The sequence below is a fragment of the Babylonia areolata genome, chromosome 34 (genome assembly GCF_041734735.1).
Source record: "Babylonia areolata isolate BAREFJ2019XMU chromosome 34, ASM4173473v1, whole genome shotgun sequence".
Lineage (NCBI taxonomy): Eukaryota > Metazoa > Mollusca > Gastropoda > Neogastropoda > Buccinidae > Babylonia > Babylonia areolata.
The window spans coordinates 22,550,336-22,567,793 of NC_134909.1; the positions used below are offsets into that span (position 1 = coordinate 22,550,336).

The 17,458-nt window shown below is 45.9% G+C and overlaps 1 protein-coding gene across 3 annotated transcripts in view; it reads right to left on the bottom strand.

Annotated features, from left to right (window-relative positions):
* Positions 1-17,458, bottom strand: part of LOC143277298 (uncharacterized) — a 57,025-nt gene that overhangs the window by 14,403 nt on the left and 25,164 nt on the right. For 2 of the 3 annotated variants that reach the window (XM_076582069.1, XM_076582067.1), the window contains exons 3-5: positions 12,564-12,764; positions 9,494-9,526; positions 3,514-3,585 (exon numbers count right to left, since the gene is read on the bottom strand). In XM_076582069.1, the coding sequence (XP_076438184.1) occupies positions 3,514-3,585; positions 9,494-9,526; positions 12,564-12,764 (306 nt within the window). The remainder of the gene's footprint in view (positions 1-3,513; positions 3,586-9,493; positions 9,527-12,563; positions 12,765-17,458) is intronic. The other variant, XM_076582068.1, reaches the window with a different exon arrangement.

The window sequence follows — 17,458 nt, forward strand, 5'->3', positions numbered from 1 at the left end:
CATGAGGAAGGGGCTAGAAAAGGTGCCCTAAAAATTGCCTGCTCCATATCACCCTGGCCAGCATACCGCGGCTGGCGGGGACCCTACATCAGCGGTCGAAACAAAGAGAAAGAAAAGAAAAAAGCAAGGATCGTTCCTTTCACCATTGGTGCTTGGAACATAAGGACTCTCCTGGACAGAGATAACGCGGACAGACCCCAAAGGAGAACCGCACTAGTTGCATCCGAACTCGCCAGATACAATATAGACATCGCAGCCTTGAGTGAGACTCGGCTTGCAGGAGAAGGCGAGCTCTGCGAACGGGGATCTGGTTACACCTTCTTCTGGAGTGGACGAGGAAGCGAAGAGCGACGTGAGGCTGGTGTTGGTTTTGCAGTAAAAACAGCACTTGTCAGCAAGCTAGCTGGAATCCCAAAGGGAGTCAACGATAGGCTTATGACCATGAAACTCCCACTGGCACCTGGCCAGAAGCACCTCACCATTGTCAGTGCCTACGCCCCAACCATGACCAACCCGGATGAAGTGAAGGCGAAGTTCTACGAGGACCTTCACTCTGTCATTGCTGCCATCCCTAAAGCAGACAAGCTCATCATTCTTGGGGACTTCAATGCTAGAGTTGGCTCTGACTACATCTCCTGGGATGGAGTGATTGGAAAGCACGGTGTGGGCCACTGCAACCCAAATGGATTGCTTTTGCTTCAGACATGTGCAGAGCACGAACTGCTGATAACCAACACAGTTTTCTGCCTCCCTACCCGTAACAGGACGTCATGGATGCACCCTCGCTCAAAGCATTGGCATCTCATCGATTATGTCATCGTCAGGAAAAGGGATAGGCAAGATGTACGTGTAACAAAGACCATGTGCGGCGCCGAGTGTTGGACAGACCATCGCCTTGTAGTCTCGAAGCTGAATATTCGAATCCAGCCCAAGAGACGCCCCCAAGGCCAGAAGGCTCCAAAACGGCTCAACATCGCTAAGCTGAAAAACATCACCATCAAACAGTCCTTTGTGGAGCTGCTGGAAGATCGTCTGGAATCCGCCTCTCTGAACAACCAGAATGTGGAGTCTGACTGGAGGACCCTGCGTGAGCTGATCTATAGTACAGCTTCAGAGACCCTGGGACCCATGATCAGAAAGCACAAAGACTGGTTTGATGAAAACTGTGATGAAATCAAGCAGCTTCTGGATGAGAAACGCCGTCTGCATCAAGCCCACCTGAGCAACCCAAAGTCCACATCAAAAAAGGATGCGTACAATGCCATCCGCAGGACTGTTCAGCAAAAGTTACGCCAGATGCAGGATAAGTGGCTGAGTGACAAAGCTGATGAGATCCAGGGATATGCTGACAGGCACGATATGAAGAGGTTCTATGATGCCTTAAAAGAAGTCTACGGCCCCACATCCTCAGGATCATCCCCCCTCCTCAGTGCAGATGGGAATACCTTGATCACCGAGAAGGAGAACATTCTCGAACGATGGGCTGAGCACTTCAACAGTGTCTTAAATCGCCCTTCCTCCATAAATGATGAAGCCATAGACCGTCTCCCACAAGTCCCCACCAACGAAGCACTGGACGATCCGCCAACACTTCTTGAGACCCAGAAAGCAATCCGTCTGCTGTCCAGTGGCAAAGCACCTGGCTCAGACTCCATACCAGCAGAGGTCTACAAGGATGGAGGCACTGTGCTGACTGAGAAGCTTCATCAGCTGTACTCACTCATGTGGAAAGAAGAGACGATCCCCCAGGATTTCAAAGATGCATCTATCATTCACTTGTACAAGCGAAAGGGGAACCGGCAAGCCTGTGATAACCATCGGGGCATTTCCTTGCTCTCCATCGCAGGCAAGATACTTGCCAGGATCCTACTAAACCGCCTCACAGCACACCTTGACCAAGGTCATTTGCCTGAGAGCCAATGTGGATTCCGGAAAGAGCGCGGAACCACGGACATGGTGTTTGCTGCAAGGCAGCTGCAAGAGAAATGTCAGGAGCAAAATGCTGATCTGTTCTCCACCTATGTCGACCTCACAAAGGCCTTTGACACCGTGAGTAGAGAGGGACTGTGGAAGATCATGGCCAAGTACGGATGCCCTCGGAAATTTATTTCCTTGGTCAGCCAATTCCATGAAGGCATGCAGGCTCGAGTCCAGGACAATGGCGAAACATCTGCTCCTTTTGCTGTCACAAATGGTGTCAAGCAAGGCTGCGTCCTGGCTCCAACGCTGTTCAGCCTCATGTTCTCTGCAATGCTTACTGATGCCTTCAGAGATGGCGATGTTGGAATCGGCCTAAAGTACCGAACAGATGGCAAGCTGTTTAACCTCAGAAGGCTTCAAGCAAAAACGAAGGTCATGACAGACATCATCAGAGACTTTTTGTTTGCTGATGACTGTGCCCTCAACGCTGGATCTGAAGCTGACATGCAACTCAGCGTCGACAAGTTTGCCACTGCCAGCAGGAACTTCGGCCTTACCATCAGCACGAGGAAAACTGAAGTTCTCCATCAGCCAGCCCCAGGGAAACCCTACGTTGAGCCCAACATCACAGTCAACGGTCAGAGACTCAGTGCGGTGGAGCGGTTCACATACCTTGGCAGCACACTGTCACGAAATGCGACCATCGACGATGAAGTGAATGTCAGGATTGCAAGAGCAAGTGCAACTTTTGGTAGACTCAGTGCAAATGTCTGGAACAGAAGAGGCATTAGTCTTGAGACCAAGCTAAAGGTCTACAGAGCAGTAGTTCTCCCCACACTACTGTACGGCTGCGAAACTTGGACAGTGTACCAACGACATGCCAAGAAGCTGAACCACTTCCACACAACATGCCTCAGGAAGCTACTGAACATCAAGTGGCAAGACAGGACCCCAGACACAGAGGTGCTCGCAAAAGCCACCCTTCCCAGCATCTTCACCATCCTGATGCAGTCCCAGCTTCGCTGGGCTGGACACGTGGCGCGCATGCCAGACCATCGGCTGCCCAAAAGGCTCTTCTATGGCGAGCTGCAACAAGGGAAGAGATCACACGGAGGTCAGAAGAAGCGCTTCAGAGATACTCTGAAAGTCTCTCTGAAAGCGTTTGATATCAACCCTGACTCCTGGGAGGAATCTGCAGTGGACCGTAACAAATGGCGCGCTGCTGTGCACAAAGGCGCCAAGTTGTGCGAGGCCAACAGGACTGCTGCAGCTGTTCAGAAGAGGCAGGCCAGAAAGTCACGGGCAAACAAGCTCCCTGACAATGATATGCCTGTCTTTGTCTGCCCCAACTGTCAGCGAACATTTCGTGCGCAGATTGGACTATTCAGCCATCTGCGCACTCACAGATAGACTCATGAGCATCCTTCCCCCCACCCCACCACCACCCTCCCCCCATCCCCCATCTGGATGACAATGATGGTCATCATCGATCTCGATGGACACACCACCACCACCATGTCCCTGGACACCATGGGCATTCACTGCTGCGTGGCCTCACTGTGCGAGCTGCTGTCACGTGCTCATCTGACTCACCGTCACAAGGCAAGCAACCGGAAGTCGTCTTTGCTGCTGACTCCGTTGTTGTTGCTGACTCCGTCGTGGGCTCTGCACGCGGAACCATGTGTACAGAAACAGGAACAGGCAGACGGACAGACAGACAGACAGACAGAAACTGAACATCTATCATGAAAAAGTAAACAATGAATATGAAGGCACCACTGGCAACCTCAAAATAAAAGTCAGTCCATTGCAAATAAGTTTACAGAACAAATAGTCCAGGATGTATAAGCTACTTACATGGAACAACCCGAGAAAATTGTAATTTGTTTTTTTTTTCATACTAGCACACATTAAAATCCATTACTGCTAATAAATGTGTCATAAAAGTTCCGCAAAAATGCGTTCCCAACAACACTGCCAAATATCACTTTGTTCAAACCTACCCTTTTCACAGATTACGGGGTGGTTTGCTGAGTAAGACAACACTGGTACTTCATCTCATTTCTAAGTCATACTTTCAATGCAGTCTTCTTAAACATCAAAAATACAAAACAAACACACTGACTTGCTTTAGAAAAAACACCGTGGATTCCAATATTCTTATCATATACAGATAACAAAGTATCATCATCACCAGCCGCCGTGGCGAAGTGGTTAGCGTCGCGGACTGACGGCTGGGAGGACGCGGGTTCGAATCCCAGCGGAGGTGGGTTTTTCGGCCCGTGGCCGGCTCCTACCCAGAGTTGAGTGTGCTGTGGGCTTAAATGGGGAGACTGTACCACACAGTCGAGTGTCATCCACTTCAAGGATGCGTCTTTGGGTGTGTTGCTCTAATTACCTAAACAACACTGCAAGTGTCTATATCTCTCGGGCCTGGTTAACGCCGGGATATCATTATGACAGGAAGTGTAGAGTACAGCCTTGTCACGCAGTCCCAAACCAAAAATGGACCTCCACAGCAACATCGTCATCATCATCGTCATCCTCCTCCTCCTTCATCGTCATCAATATAAAAACAAAATAGTCTCAAAGACTGCTCTCATGGTGACCTCAGTTTCGATACCCCTCCACTTCAGTGCTTGGGGTGAGTCCTGTCAATGTCGTCAGTGTCGGCAGATTCATGGGGGGCTGTTGTTTGAGGGGCGTGGTGGCGGTCTCCACTCTGGGAGGGACGCTCACTCAGTCTGGCTCCACGACTAACCATATTGTCGTTAGTAGGGGGCTTAGTAGGTGGTGTCCTAAGTACGTTAAAACAGAACAGTCACCACTGAACACCACCGAAGTGACTCAGCAGCAGTGCAGGGTTTCCTCTGGTGTGTGGCCTCCTGGCGACCTAACATCGATGGTTCCCTGTGGACTGCCGACGCTGGAACTGCGATGGACGAACCCGGGTGTGGCCGTGTATGGGGGAATCTAAATGAGCGGCGTGGGAGTAATGCCACTGAAACGGTGCAGATGTTGGGGCAGCAAAAAAAAAAAAAAAAAAAAAAAAAAAAAAAAAGTATCATCACCATGTTTTCCTAACAGACTGGAAAGCTGTTTTACCAAGGTTTATTCGCACTGATCAAAAGGCTTTAATGAAAATCAGATTCACAGGGGAAATATCACTACATCTGGCTGTCTATGACAACGCCCATCCACTTCCTTCGTATAATGTATCAGTTTGTCATACAGAAGCTTTCAAGTCTAAGGTTACATGATTAAGGTTACACGACGAAGGTTATCAAGGTTAGGCATACACAGGAAAAGGCACAGGAGGGAGTGTGTATGGGTGGGGGTGGGGGGGGGGGGGGGTAGAAGAACAGACTGGCCTTGAGTGAGAAATTTCAACACGGTCCATGGCATAATATGAGACAGTCCCACCTACAGTCGATGATCAACAACAGCAACAAGTCAAACTATCATCTTCGAGGACTTGTAGGTGGGACTGACGGCGTGTGGAAGTGTGAGAGGGATGGTGGTGACAGTAAACTATGAAGTCCGTGAAGCGAAAGATGGAAAGAGGGAAGCGCAGGGGAGATAATATTTATTTTTAAAAAAAAATTAAATGGAATGGGCTGCTACACCCAGAATGCCAAATCTGATTACTGGGAGCTCCCAGGACAGCCTGATGTTTGAAGCCTGGCAAAGAACAAACTATGTGGCGGTAAATGTAGCTCTAGAAATATTTGTACTTGAGCGAATACACCCCAACACCAACAAAAAGCAAGACGTCAGAAGCCACACACACAAGTTTCAAGTTTCAAGTTTTAAGTATCCTTTCACTCCTATTGGAGTATGGAGGATTACTACAAAATAATCTTTTTTGGAGACAAATATTTTTTAGGAACATATCTATTTCGTAACTAATCATAATTGGGACATTCCATTATAAAATGAAACTCATCACCAATCACAGACATGTTACAAACCTTACAAAGCCGTAACTCTCGTGGTATGCCTTTGTGTCTCCCTGTTTCTATTTCCAGCTTATGATTACTACTTTGAAATCTGAACAGACTGGCCTTGAGTGAGAAATTTCAACACGGTCCATGGCATAATATGAGACAGTCCCACCTACAGTCGATGATCAACAACAGCAACAAGTCAAACTATCATCTTCGAGGACTTGTAGGTGGGACTGACGGCGTGTGGAAGTGTGAGAGGGATGGTGGTGACAGTAAACTATGAAGTCCGTGAAGCGAAAGATGGAAAGAGGGAAGCGCAGGGGAGATAATATTTATTTAAAAAAAAAAAATTAAATGGAATGGGCTGCTACACCCAGAATGCCAAATCTGATTACTGGGAGCTCCCAGGACAGCCTGATGTTTGAAGCCTGGCAAAGAACAAACTATGTGGCGGTAAATGTAGCTCTAGAAATATTTGTACTTGAGCGAATACACCCCAACACCAACAAAAAGCAAGACGTCAGAAGCCACACACACAAGTTTCAAGTTTCAAGTTTTAAGTATCCTTTCACTCCTATTGGAGTATGGAGGATTACTACAAAATAATCTTTTTTGGAGACAAATATTTTTTAGGAACATATCTATTTCGTAACTAATCATAATTGGGACATTCCATTATAAAATGAAACTCATCACCAATCACAGACATGTTACAAACCTTACAAAGCCGTAACTCTCGTGGTATGCCTTTGTGTCTCCCTGTTTCTATTTCCAGCTTATGATTACTACTTTGAAATCTGAAGAAGCTGATAACATAATTATCAGGCATATGACTTATATATTTTTCTCTACCAAATCCACTTTTGAAATTTCGATAAAACAAACATTTACTACTTGCCTCTAGAGCATGTCTCCATAGATTTTGAAAATTATCTCTCAAAGCAATGTTGACATTCTTGCAGAAAGCTTCCATCTCCAAGAAGAATTGAGCATCCCAAACACAGTCATACCCTGCTTCTATTAAAATTTGTCTGATACAACTCATCCATTTTGAAGAATAAATACCATTTCGATATAAGTCAAGTAATATCAATTATATTTTCCCAGAATATTTTTCTGTATTAGATATCACTAAGCTGGTCCAAAATCGAACTAATCTCATTTTCACTAACACACTAATTGGATAAATACCAGTTTCTCCATAAACAATTTGGGTCATAGTATTTCTGTTCAGTTTGAACAAGCGTTTCAAAAATTTCAATTCTAATTTTTCAAGTATATCTACATTTTCATAACCCCATATTTCTGCACCATACAACAAAATAGGAACAATCATAGACTGGTACATGTCCAGAATGATATGTAAAGGTAAATCTTGAATTCTGGCTGACTGAAGTAACGAAAACATAGCTTTTTGGCCCTGTTCATAAATCATTTTTTTAGCTTTATAAAAAGTTCCGTTTCTACTAAATTCGATGCGAAGATATTTAAAAGAATCGACAACATCCAAACATGCATCACCAAACTTAAAAATAGGCTTTAGCTTGTTTGTAGAATTGAATATCATCACTTTAGTTTTCTTTACATTGACCACTAGTTTCCATTCTAAACAATATTTGTGAAAAACAATGAGAGACTGCTGTAATCCTTCTTTCGTCTCTGAAAGTAAAATTGTGTCATCTGCATACAACAGTACAAATAATCGCATGTAATTATCTAACTCTGAAATGTTAACATTCAATAAAAGATCAACAGATGGACTCTTATGCTCAGTCAAATACAACTCTAAATCATTGAGATACAGAGAAAAAAGCAAAGGCGAGAGATTTTCTCCTTGTCGTACACCCTTACAAATGCTAAAGAAATAAGATTTTTCACCATTAAAAAACACACATGACTTAATTCTATCATACATGTTCATTATAACACGGAAAATTTTACCATTCACGCCTTCATGAACAAGTTTTTGCCATAACCCACTTCTCCAAACTGAATCAAAGGCTTTTTTTGAAATCAACAAAAGCACAGTAAAGTTTCTTCTTTTTCATGGAGAAAATATCAATAAGTGATTTCAAAACAAACATTTGATCTAATGTAGAATGGGACTGTCTAAATCCTGTTTGGGCTCCTGAAAGTATATTGTTTATATTGATATAATCAGTCAGTCTAGCATTTAACACTGTAGTGAATAGTTTTCCAACACAGCTGAGCAAAGTTATTCCCCTATAATTATCACAGTCAAGTGTGTCACCTTTGCCTTTATACAATGGCAATATCAAGCCGGATACCCATTTTTCTGGTACAACACCTTCGTCCAGTATCTTGTTAAATAATTTACAGTATGTTTCTGTCAGCAAAGGAACGCTGTTGATGATATATTCATTACGAATCATGTCTTCACTGGCACTCTTGCCTTTCTTCAGTCTTTTGATGGCTGAAGTAATTTCATCTTCAGTAATACATGCATTTAAAATATCATCATTATCCTTTAAATTGATAATGTGCATTGCCGTTGTACTGTCAATATGTTCATTATCATTAACGTTAAGGTTGCTGAAATGGTGAAACATGTCTTCTAAGTTTATGGGACATGATGTTTTCTTTTTCTTTTTAATTCTATTCCATAGTTCTCTTGAATTGCTTTTGCGTAAACTTCGCAGTTCTCTGTGCCATTTTTTTCTCCACGTCTTTTCTGCTTTCTTTAAAACGGACTTGTAACTTTTGCTGACTCTTTCGAGCGTGTCTCTATTTTTACTACAATTTCTTTTTTTTTTCTCTGTGTTTAGCTTTAAAATATTCTGAGCGGCTTCGTTTGCATGTGGAATCAAACCAGCTGCGACTATCTCTGTGTTTTGTCTTAGAAGTACGAATTTGATATGTCCCGAGAGTATCTTTTGCCGTCTGAATCAGAATGTTTGCGAGTTTATCATTTATGACGTCAATATCATCAGCATCGATTGCGTCATTTAAGTGTGTAAGCTCAGCGTTAGACAAATTTTCTTGAAAAGAAGCAGCCTTTTCGTGTTCCCATTTTCGTATTATTTCATTCTGACCTGTTAAATTTGATGTGGCACATTTTTTTATGACACGGTATGACAGCCGTATCAGTATGATTTTTATGGTTCAATATGTGACACTCAGTAGCCAGAGACAGATAATAAAGCATCAAAAGGGGAAACAGTAAAATCTGTTATTTTTGTGAACAAAAAGGGGGATACAATCATGTAGTCAACCACAGTACAGCCATTACTAGTGAACATTCCGATTCCGTCATCTCTCCCTGCTCTTCCATTAAGAATATACATAACAATGAAGACGATTTACACAAGTCAATCAATCTATACCCATAGTTGTTTGGTCGACGATCATCTTGATTATGTCTACACTTAATTGGATATAACTGTTCATTTAAAACATTGATCAAATCATGGAATGGACCTTTACTATCACTCTGATGTTGATCAATAAAATCATACACACGCGCACAACACACACACACACACACACACACACACACACACACGTACACACACACACATAAAGCACGGGAACAGTGGGAAATACATGTATGCTAGTGGATACAATGTGCAAAGAAGAAAAGAAAATGAAGAAGAAATAAGCATTACCTTTCATCGCCATCATCAAACCAAAACGTTGTTCTAAAAGAAGAAACAAAAAATTGAATGCAGACATTTTGCAGAGAAGATTGAGGGGGAAAAATATTATACGCATATATGTCTCAGTGTGTGTGTGTGTGTGTGTGTGTGTGTGTGTGTGTGTGAGTGTGTTGTAGATCCGGAACTTCCTAAATCGGAAATCTCAGTTTTGAGAAAAATTGTGATGGCAAAAACTAATACTTGAGGGTGCTGTGACTCAGCATACGAACCGAGAAAGTGGGTGATATTTGTTTCCAAATCACTAGTCGTCGGCAGCCGCTGGCACAGAATACTAAACAGGCCTATTTAGTATTCTGTGGCCGCTGGTCAGCCTATCTGTTTTGGAAAAGTTCAGCTTCAGTTTCAGTTTCTCAAGGAGGCGTCACTGCGTTAGGGCAAATCCATATACGCTACAACACATCTGCTAGGCAGATGTTTGACCAGTAACATAACCCAACGCGCTTAGTCAGGTCTTGAGTACATGCATATGAATATATATATATATATATATTTGTGTACCTATCAGAATGGATTTCTTCTACAGAACCTTGCCAGAGGACAACACGTTTACTGCCGTGGGTTCTTTTTTCAGTGCGCCAAGTGCGTGCTGCATACAGAAGAACCTCGGTTTTTCGTCTTATCCGAATGACTAGACGCTCGACGTAAAACAGTGGGAGGTAAACTAAAAACATCTTGGTAAAGTCGACTTACCTGGGCGACGTATCGAGCCACAGGCTTTTTTAGTCTACCTCCCACTGTTACGTCGACACCGTGCAGTCACAACCCTTTTATTGCCTACAAAGCATTTTATCATCGGACTACGACCCTGTTTTATTCTACCCCATTTTATTTTATTTTATTTTATTTTACTGTGCTTTTATCTTAACTTTTAACTCTTGCCCAACATGCCTACTCTCTCTCCCTCTCTGTCTGTATCTTTCTGACTGTCGCTCACTCATTTCATTTGCCTGAAGATAGAGCTTGTGGCTCGATACGTCGCCTCTTTTAACCCAAGTAAGTCGACTTTTACCAAGATTTTTTTAGTCTATCTCCCACTGACTAGACGCTCGGTTTGATTTCTTCCAGTCAAAGCTGGGGCAAAGGGCGACAGCGGGACACCATCACGGACACCGCAATGGCAGATGAACGTCTTAACCATTCTGCCACCTTCCTCCTCAAGTTGTATTTGTATTTCTTTTTATCACAACAGATTTCTCTGTGTGAAATTCGGGCTGCTCTCCCCAGGGAGAGCGCGTCGCTACACTACAGCGCCACCCTTTTTTTTTCTTCTTTTTTTCTTTTTTTTTTCTTCTTTTTTTCCTGCATGCAGTTTTTATTTATTTTTCCTGTCGAAGTGGATTTTTCTACAGAATTTTGCCAGGAACAACCCTTTTATTGCCGTGGGTTCTTTTACGTGTGCATGCTGCACACGGGACCTCGGTTTATCGTCTCATCCGAATGACCAGCGTCCAGACCACCACTCAAGGTCTCGGAAAATATCGGCGGCTGAGCCGTGATTCGAACCGTGATTCGAACCAGGGCGCTCAGATTCTCTCACTTCCTAGGCGGACGCGTTACCTATAGGTCATCAATTCCACATGAGGGTCATCTAACAGAAACAGCCGGGACGGTAGTTATGTCTGCAAAGCCCTCGCTGCCCAGAAGCTTCCCGCCGTGAACACCACCTGGAGACCACAGGCCTTAAACCGCTTGACCAATGCTGACGTGCAAGCCTGTCACTGAAGGGTTGTACCCTTGCCGTGATTAGATTGAACTAAAAGGCCAGCTTTAATTTCTGCAGGTGTAATTCAGACTGAACTCAAAGGTCAGCTTTAATTTCTGCAGGTGTAATTCAGACTGAACTCAAAGGTCAGCTTTAATTTCTGCAGGTGTAATTCAGACTGAACTCAAAGGTCAGCTTTAATTTCTGCAGGTGTAATTCTGAACTGAACTGAACTACCACCCCCTACTGGGGAAACTGTAACCGATCTCTCCAAGGGATTAGCCTCCCCACTTTTAACTGCCACCCCCCCCCCCCCCAACCCCCCTTGCCCCCCCCCCCACCACCACCCTGCCCCCTCCCCACCTTCTGCTCCCACCACCACCACCACCCCTACAGGGGGAAACTGTAACGGACTTCTCCAAGGGATTAACTTTTAACTGACCCCTTCCCCCCCACCATCCCCCCCTCCCGCAAAGTGAAATTGAAGACAGCAACCAAGCTTCCCAGCAGGTACGCCATCCCGTCTAGCAGATTAATGGACGCATGTCAGTTTGGAATAACTAGATTATCATTAATAAGAACAACAACAAACAAACAAAAAAGGGGGGGAGACGAAGTTAAAACGCGCGAAGATAGTAAATCATCCTAACCACCCCCCTCCCCCCTGCGACCCTCCACCCCAACGCGCACACACACACACACACACACACACACACACACAAACAAACACGCCCGCGCGCGCTACCCACAGACCTGTGCTGTTCAGGAAACATCTCTGTGCCTGGAATCAGGTCTCCCATCTCGCCCTGCTGGACCCCGACCTTCACCTTGACGGCCAGCTGACTACTGGTCACCAACATGTGGAAAGGTCACGCTTTTCTCCAAACTTGAAGAAAAGAAAAAAAAAAAAAGAAAAAAAAAAAACGAAAAGAAAAGAAAAGAAAAAAAGACCAAGCTGCTAACCCTAAAATGCAGACCCCCCCCCCCTCCCCCCCGTCCACCATACATTTAGTGTTCATGGTATGGGTCATTATTTCGCCTTTTTTTCTCTTATTTTTTTAAGCCAGACTCTCGATTACAGGGATGGATTACACGCTGCGTATCAAGTCTGACATGCATCGACGGCCGAAAACTGCACGAAGATTTTTCTTCTTTTTTATTTTTAATTCAAACATGTCCCCGAATTTAGGCAACCAAGCGGAATAGGAACTTACCAACAAGTCAACCTCCCTTCATACAAACGCCAACGCGCCCCTCACCCCTCTCAACAGCATCCCCCGCCCCCCCCCCCCCCCCCCCCCCCCAAGCCTTACCCACCTGAGAAGTTGAGCAGGCATTTCTCCGCCTCAGACTTTGCCGTGGGGACCAGCTCGCACATAAATTCACCGCCCACCTGGGCGATCTGGGACCTAACCTTGATGGTGAGGTTTCTGGTGACCACCATGTTGAAGTTGACGTTGTCCTCCACGTAGCACGTGGGCATCGGCTTCTGGTGCCAGTTGCAGGACAGGAAGATGTCTGGAGATGGGGATGGGTGGGGGTGTGGCGGGGCGGGGCGGGGTGGGGTGGGGGTGCAGAGAGAGAGGAAAGCGAGATATAGGAAGAATGGAAGGATTGGGGGTCGGGGGATGCAGAGAGAGAGGAGGGGGTGGGAGAGGTAGGAAGGATGGGGGGGGGGGGTGCAGAGAGAGAGAAGTGGGTGGTAGAGGTAGGAAGGATGGGGGAGGGTGCAGAGAGAGAGGAGGGGGTGGGAGAGGTAGGAAGGATGGGGGGAGGGTGCAGAGAGAGAGGAGGGGGTGGGAGAGGTAGGAAGAAAGGATGGGGGGGAGGGTGCAGAGAGAGAGGAGGGGGTGGGAGAGGTAGGAAGGATGGGGAGGTGCAGAGAGAGAGGAGGGGGTGGGAGAGGTAGGAATGATGGGGGGGAGGGTGCAGAGAGAGAGGAGGGGGTGGGAGAGGTAGGAAGGATGGGGGGGAGGGTGCAGAGAGAGAGAAGGGGGTGGTAGAGGTAGGAAGGATGGGGGGGAGGGTGCAGAGAGAGAGGAGGGGGTGGGAGAGGTAGGAAGGATGGGGGGGAGGGTGCAGAGAGAGAGAAGGGGGTGGTAGAGGTAGGAAGGATGGGGGAGGGTGCAGAGAGAGAGGAGGGGGTGGGAGAGGTAGGAAGGATGGGGGGGAGGGTGCAGAGAGAGAGGAGGGGGTGGGAGAGGTAGGAAGGATGGGGGGGAGGGTGCAGAGAGAGAGGAGGGGGTGGGAGAGGTAGGAAGGATGGGGGGGGAGGGTGCAGAGAGAGAGGAGGGGGTGGTAGAGGTAGGAAGGATGGGGGGGAGGGTGCAGAGAGAGAGGAGGGGGTGGGAGAGGTAGGAATGATGGGGGGGAGGGTGCAGAGAGAGAGGAGGGGGTGGGAGAGGTAGGAATGATGGGGGGGAGGGTGCAGAGAGAGAGGAGGGGGTGGGAGAGGTAGAAAGGATGGATGGGGGGGAGGGTGCAGAGAGAGAGGGGGGGGGTGGGAGAGGTAGAAAGGATGGATGGGGGGGAGGGTGCAGAGAGAGAGGAGGGGGTGGTAGAGGTAGGAAGAAAGGATGGGGGGGGGTGCAGAGAGAGAGGAGGGGGTGGGAGAGGTAGAAAGGATGGGGGGGGGGGTACAGAGAGAGAGGAGGGGGTGGGAGAGGTAGGAAGGAAGGATGGGGGTGGGTGCACAGAGAGAGGAGGGGGTGGGAGAGGTAGGAAGTTTCAGTTTCAGTAGCTCAAGGAGGCGTCACTGCGTTCGGACAAATCCATATACGCTACACCACATCTGCCAAGCAGATGCCTGACCAGCAGCGTAACCCAACGCGCTTAGTCAGGCCTTGAGAAAAAAACAGGTGAATAAATTATAGATAAGCTTACATAAATAAATAAATAAATAATTATGATATAAAAAAAGGCAGTAGTAATGAAAGTAATAAAATAATAATAATAATAATAATAATAATAATAATAAATAAATAAATAAATAAATAAGACAACAAAGATGATAAATAAGCAAATAAATGTAAAACATGAAGACACACATTCACTCATACACCCACACATGCATAACAGATATGCACCAAACACGCAGTTTCACAGATATGAAAGCACAGTCAAATACATATAAACGTACATGAGCTCCAACACACACAGACACACACACACACACACACACACACACACATTACCCTGCACCTCCTCTACCCCCTCCTCCACACACTCATTTCTAGTCTATGTATCGCAGCTTCCACGGCACACACACACACACACACACACACACACACACACACACAGATGAACGTTTACTTGTACAAGCGCACACACACACACGCCCATATCTCCCACCCCCAACCCCACACACATATATACAAAGATATATATATAATATATACGTTCCAATATCCTGTTGCTCCCACAGTGTAGGCATGCATACACTCACATACCTCATCCTCTACCCCACCTCCTTCCTGCACCCCCACCTCCCCCTCACACACACACACACACACACACACACACACACACACACACACACACACACACACACATGCACAGAACTCTCCTGACACTTGTGTACACTTACACTCTCACGCATGCACAAACGCACTCAAAAACACAGACCCACACATACACACAAACACACACATACACACACGCACAGAGGCTGACACTGATTGGCCACAAGAGGGATGGGAAAAGATCTCTGATGCCAAGAACGTGGCGTCTAGTGCGTTGCTCAGTCTATTGTATTTGGAAAAGCCCACAGAGACTCTGTTCCGTTTTGAAGAAATTTGCGCAATGTTGGTTTGAAATGATGCCGATATTTGTTTGATTTGCAAAGCATCGTGCTCTACCTTTCATGTTAGACTTACGGTCTCTCCCTCTCTCTGCTTTTATTTCTTTGAGGCGATCGATAGTGTGATGGCCTTGTACCTGTTCTTTTTGATATTCTTTGACTTTACTGAGGATTTCCGATTTTCCTAGATGTGGGCCGCTCGTTGGTGTTGCGTTGCCAGCAAGTCTGTCAACTCGCTCATTTCCCTTAACTCCTGCATGTCCCGGGCAGTATGACCATGTGAGTTTTTTAATCTGAAAGTTGCGCATTGCCTTATGCCACTCTGGGCTTCCCATTCCGTTTTCAATTTTCTGTATGAGGTTCATTGAGTCGGTTAGAATCATGGCATGTTGGTTTCCGGGCGTATGGATGGACGATAGCCACTGGAGGGCACGTGTCACAGCTTCAACTTCCATCGTTAGGCTGGAGGTTGTGACTTTGTAGGCAGCATTCTCTTCCCTAACTGTTTTTTCCATTTTGTTTCGCAGTGAATCCCCAACCGGATTGGTCTTTGGTGACTGAGCCATCTGTGTATATGATGATGTCCTCTTCTTTACTGTTTTCTTCTATGAGTAGCTTCACTTCCGCATCAGTTTTGCCCTCTGGCCATTCCCGACAATGTCTTCCTAGAGTGAGTGAAATAGCTGTGTTGAATAGATGGTTGAGGTTTTCGGGGTTTTTCTCCCATTCTTTTGTTTCTTTCAGGTCTTGTAGTCGGCATACTAGCTGGATTGTGTCTTCTGCTTGCCCCATCCATGATCTTCCTCGTCCTAGACGGCTGCCTTTTGGTTCTTTGACTGCGTCATGCAGTGGGTTTTGAGGGTTTTCTAATGCTCTGAAGTAGGTCTTGACCTGTTCTAACTTGTTTCTGGCCTGCACTGAAGGAAGGTCAAGCAGGTATCGCATGGTTTCTGTGGGCGTGTCTTTTGTTGTTCCAAGGATCAGCCTCATAGCTTCATTTTGAACTCTCTAATTTTAAGAGGTTGCTTTGAGACGGTGTTGTTAGCCCAAGTCCGTAGTCGATCACACTGAGGACGAGTGATTGGTATAGCAGGAAGAGGTGGCGTTGTTCAATACCTTTGGTTGCCAGTGCTTTTAAGACTGAAAGGCCCTTTTTGCATTTGAGAACAGTATTTTCCGTATGTTTTCTGAAGGTCAGCATCCTGTCGAAGTGTATTCCTAGGTAGCGTAGGCATTCAGTTTTCTCGATCTGAATCCCATCGAATGACACAGAAGGTGGTGATTTGCTCGCGGTTCTGTTGTTGAGGGTGCACAGCAACGTTTGGGCTTTCGCTGGATTGATGGAAGATCCTGTGTCTTTGCACCATTGAGCAATATTGTTTAGTTGTTTCTGGACGGCTTTAGTTCTTTCCTGAGCATCTTTCGAAGTTTTGAAGACCAGGCCATGATCCGCAAGAGTAAGCACCCGAGCTATTCCATTGTTGTTTAAGTCTGCAAGGCCCTTCGTGTAGACATTGTAGAGGACAGGAGAGAGCGGAGACCCTTGTGGCAGTCCCATGGATAGTTTAGAAGGTGCAGACATCCAGTCTCCAAGGCGTAGGACGACGGTTCTTTCTTGAAGCGCTGCTGCTATCCATCTTGTCAGTGTCAAACTTACTCCATACCTTAGTAGCAGCTCCATGAGGTGCGCAAACTGGACTTTATTGTAGGCATCTTCAAGGTCGATTGCTACTGCTAGTGTTTCTTCTTTCCTTTGAAATCCTTCATACAACTCATATGCAAAAGCAGCTGCATTTTCCCATGTGGACTTGCCTGTTCTGTAACCACCTTGATTTGAAGGGAGAATGTGCCTGTGTTCAAGATCCCTTGCAAGTTTCCTGGCTATCATGCGTTCCATGAGCTTTCCAGCAATGTTTTGCATGGTTAGGATCCGGTAGCCGCTTACCTGATGATGGTCCTTTCCTGGTTTTGGTATGGGTTTTAAGAAGCTGTGTGTCCAGTCCTCCGGCACATGTCCATTGTGGAAACTGTTTTGATATAGATTGAAAAGTTTGCTTCTGTCTTCTTCCGATAGTTCCTTGATGTCCGAGTAGCGAACTTTGTCTGGGCCAGGAGCTGATTCTTTCTTGCATTTAGCTATTGCTTCGTTTAGATCATCTATTGTCAAGTCATCATCAGGTCCAGTCTGCATAAGGGTTTGGTTTAACTCCTCAACTCAACATATTTCTTTTTCTCATCTAAGTTTCTTTGATCGCTCTGTTGTATGAAACGTTTGAGCAGGGCGGATCCTTTTTCTTCGTTTGTCTTAAGCTTGGTTCCGTCAGTGTCTAACATGTCAGAGGTTGTTGTTGTGCACGTTTTCCCTTCCATGTGACGATAAAATTGCCAGAACTCTGTCAATGTTGAGTAGGAA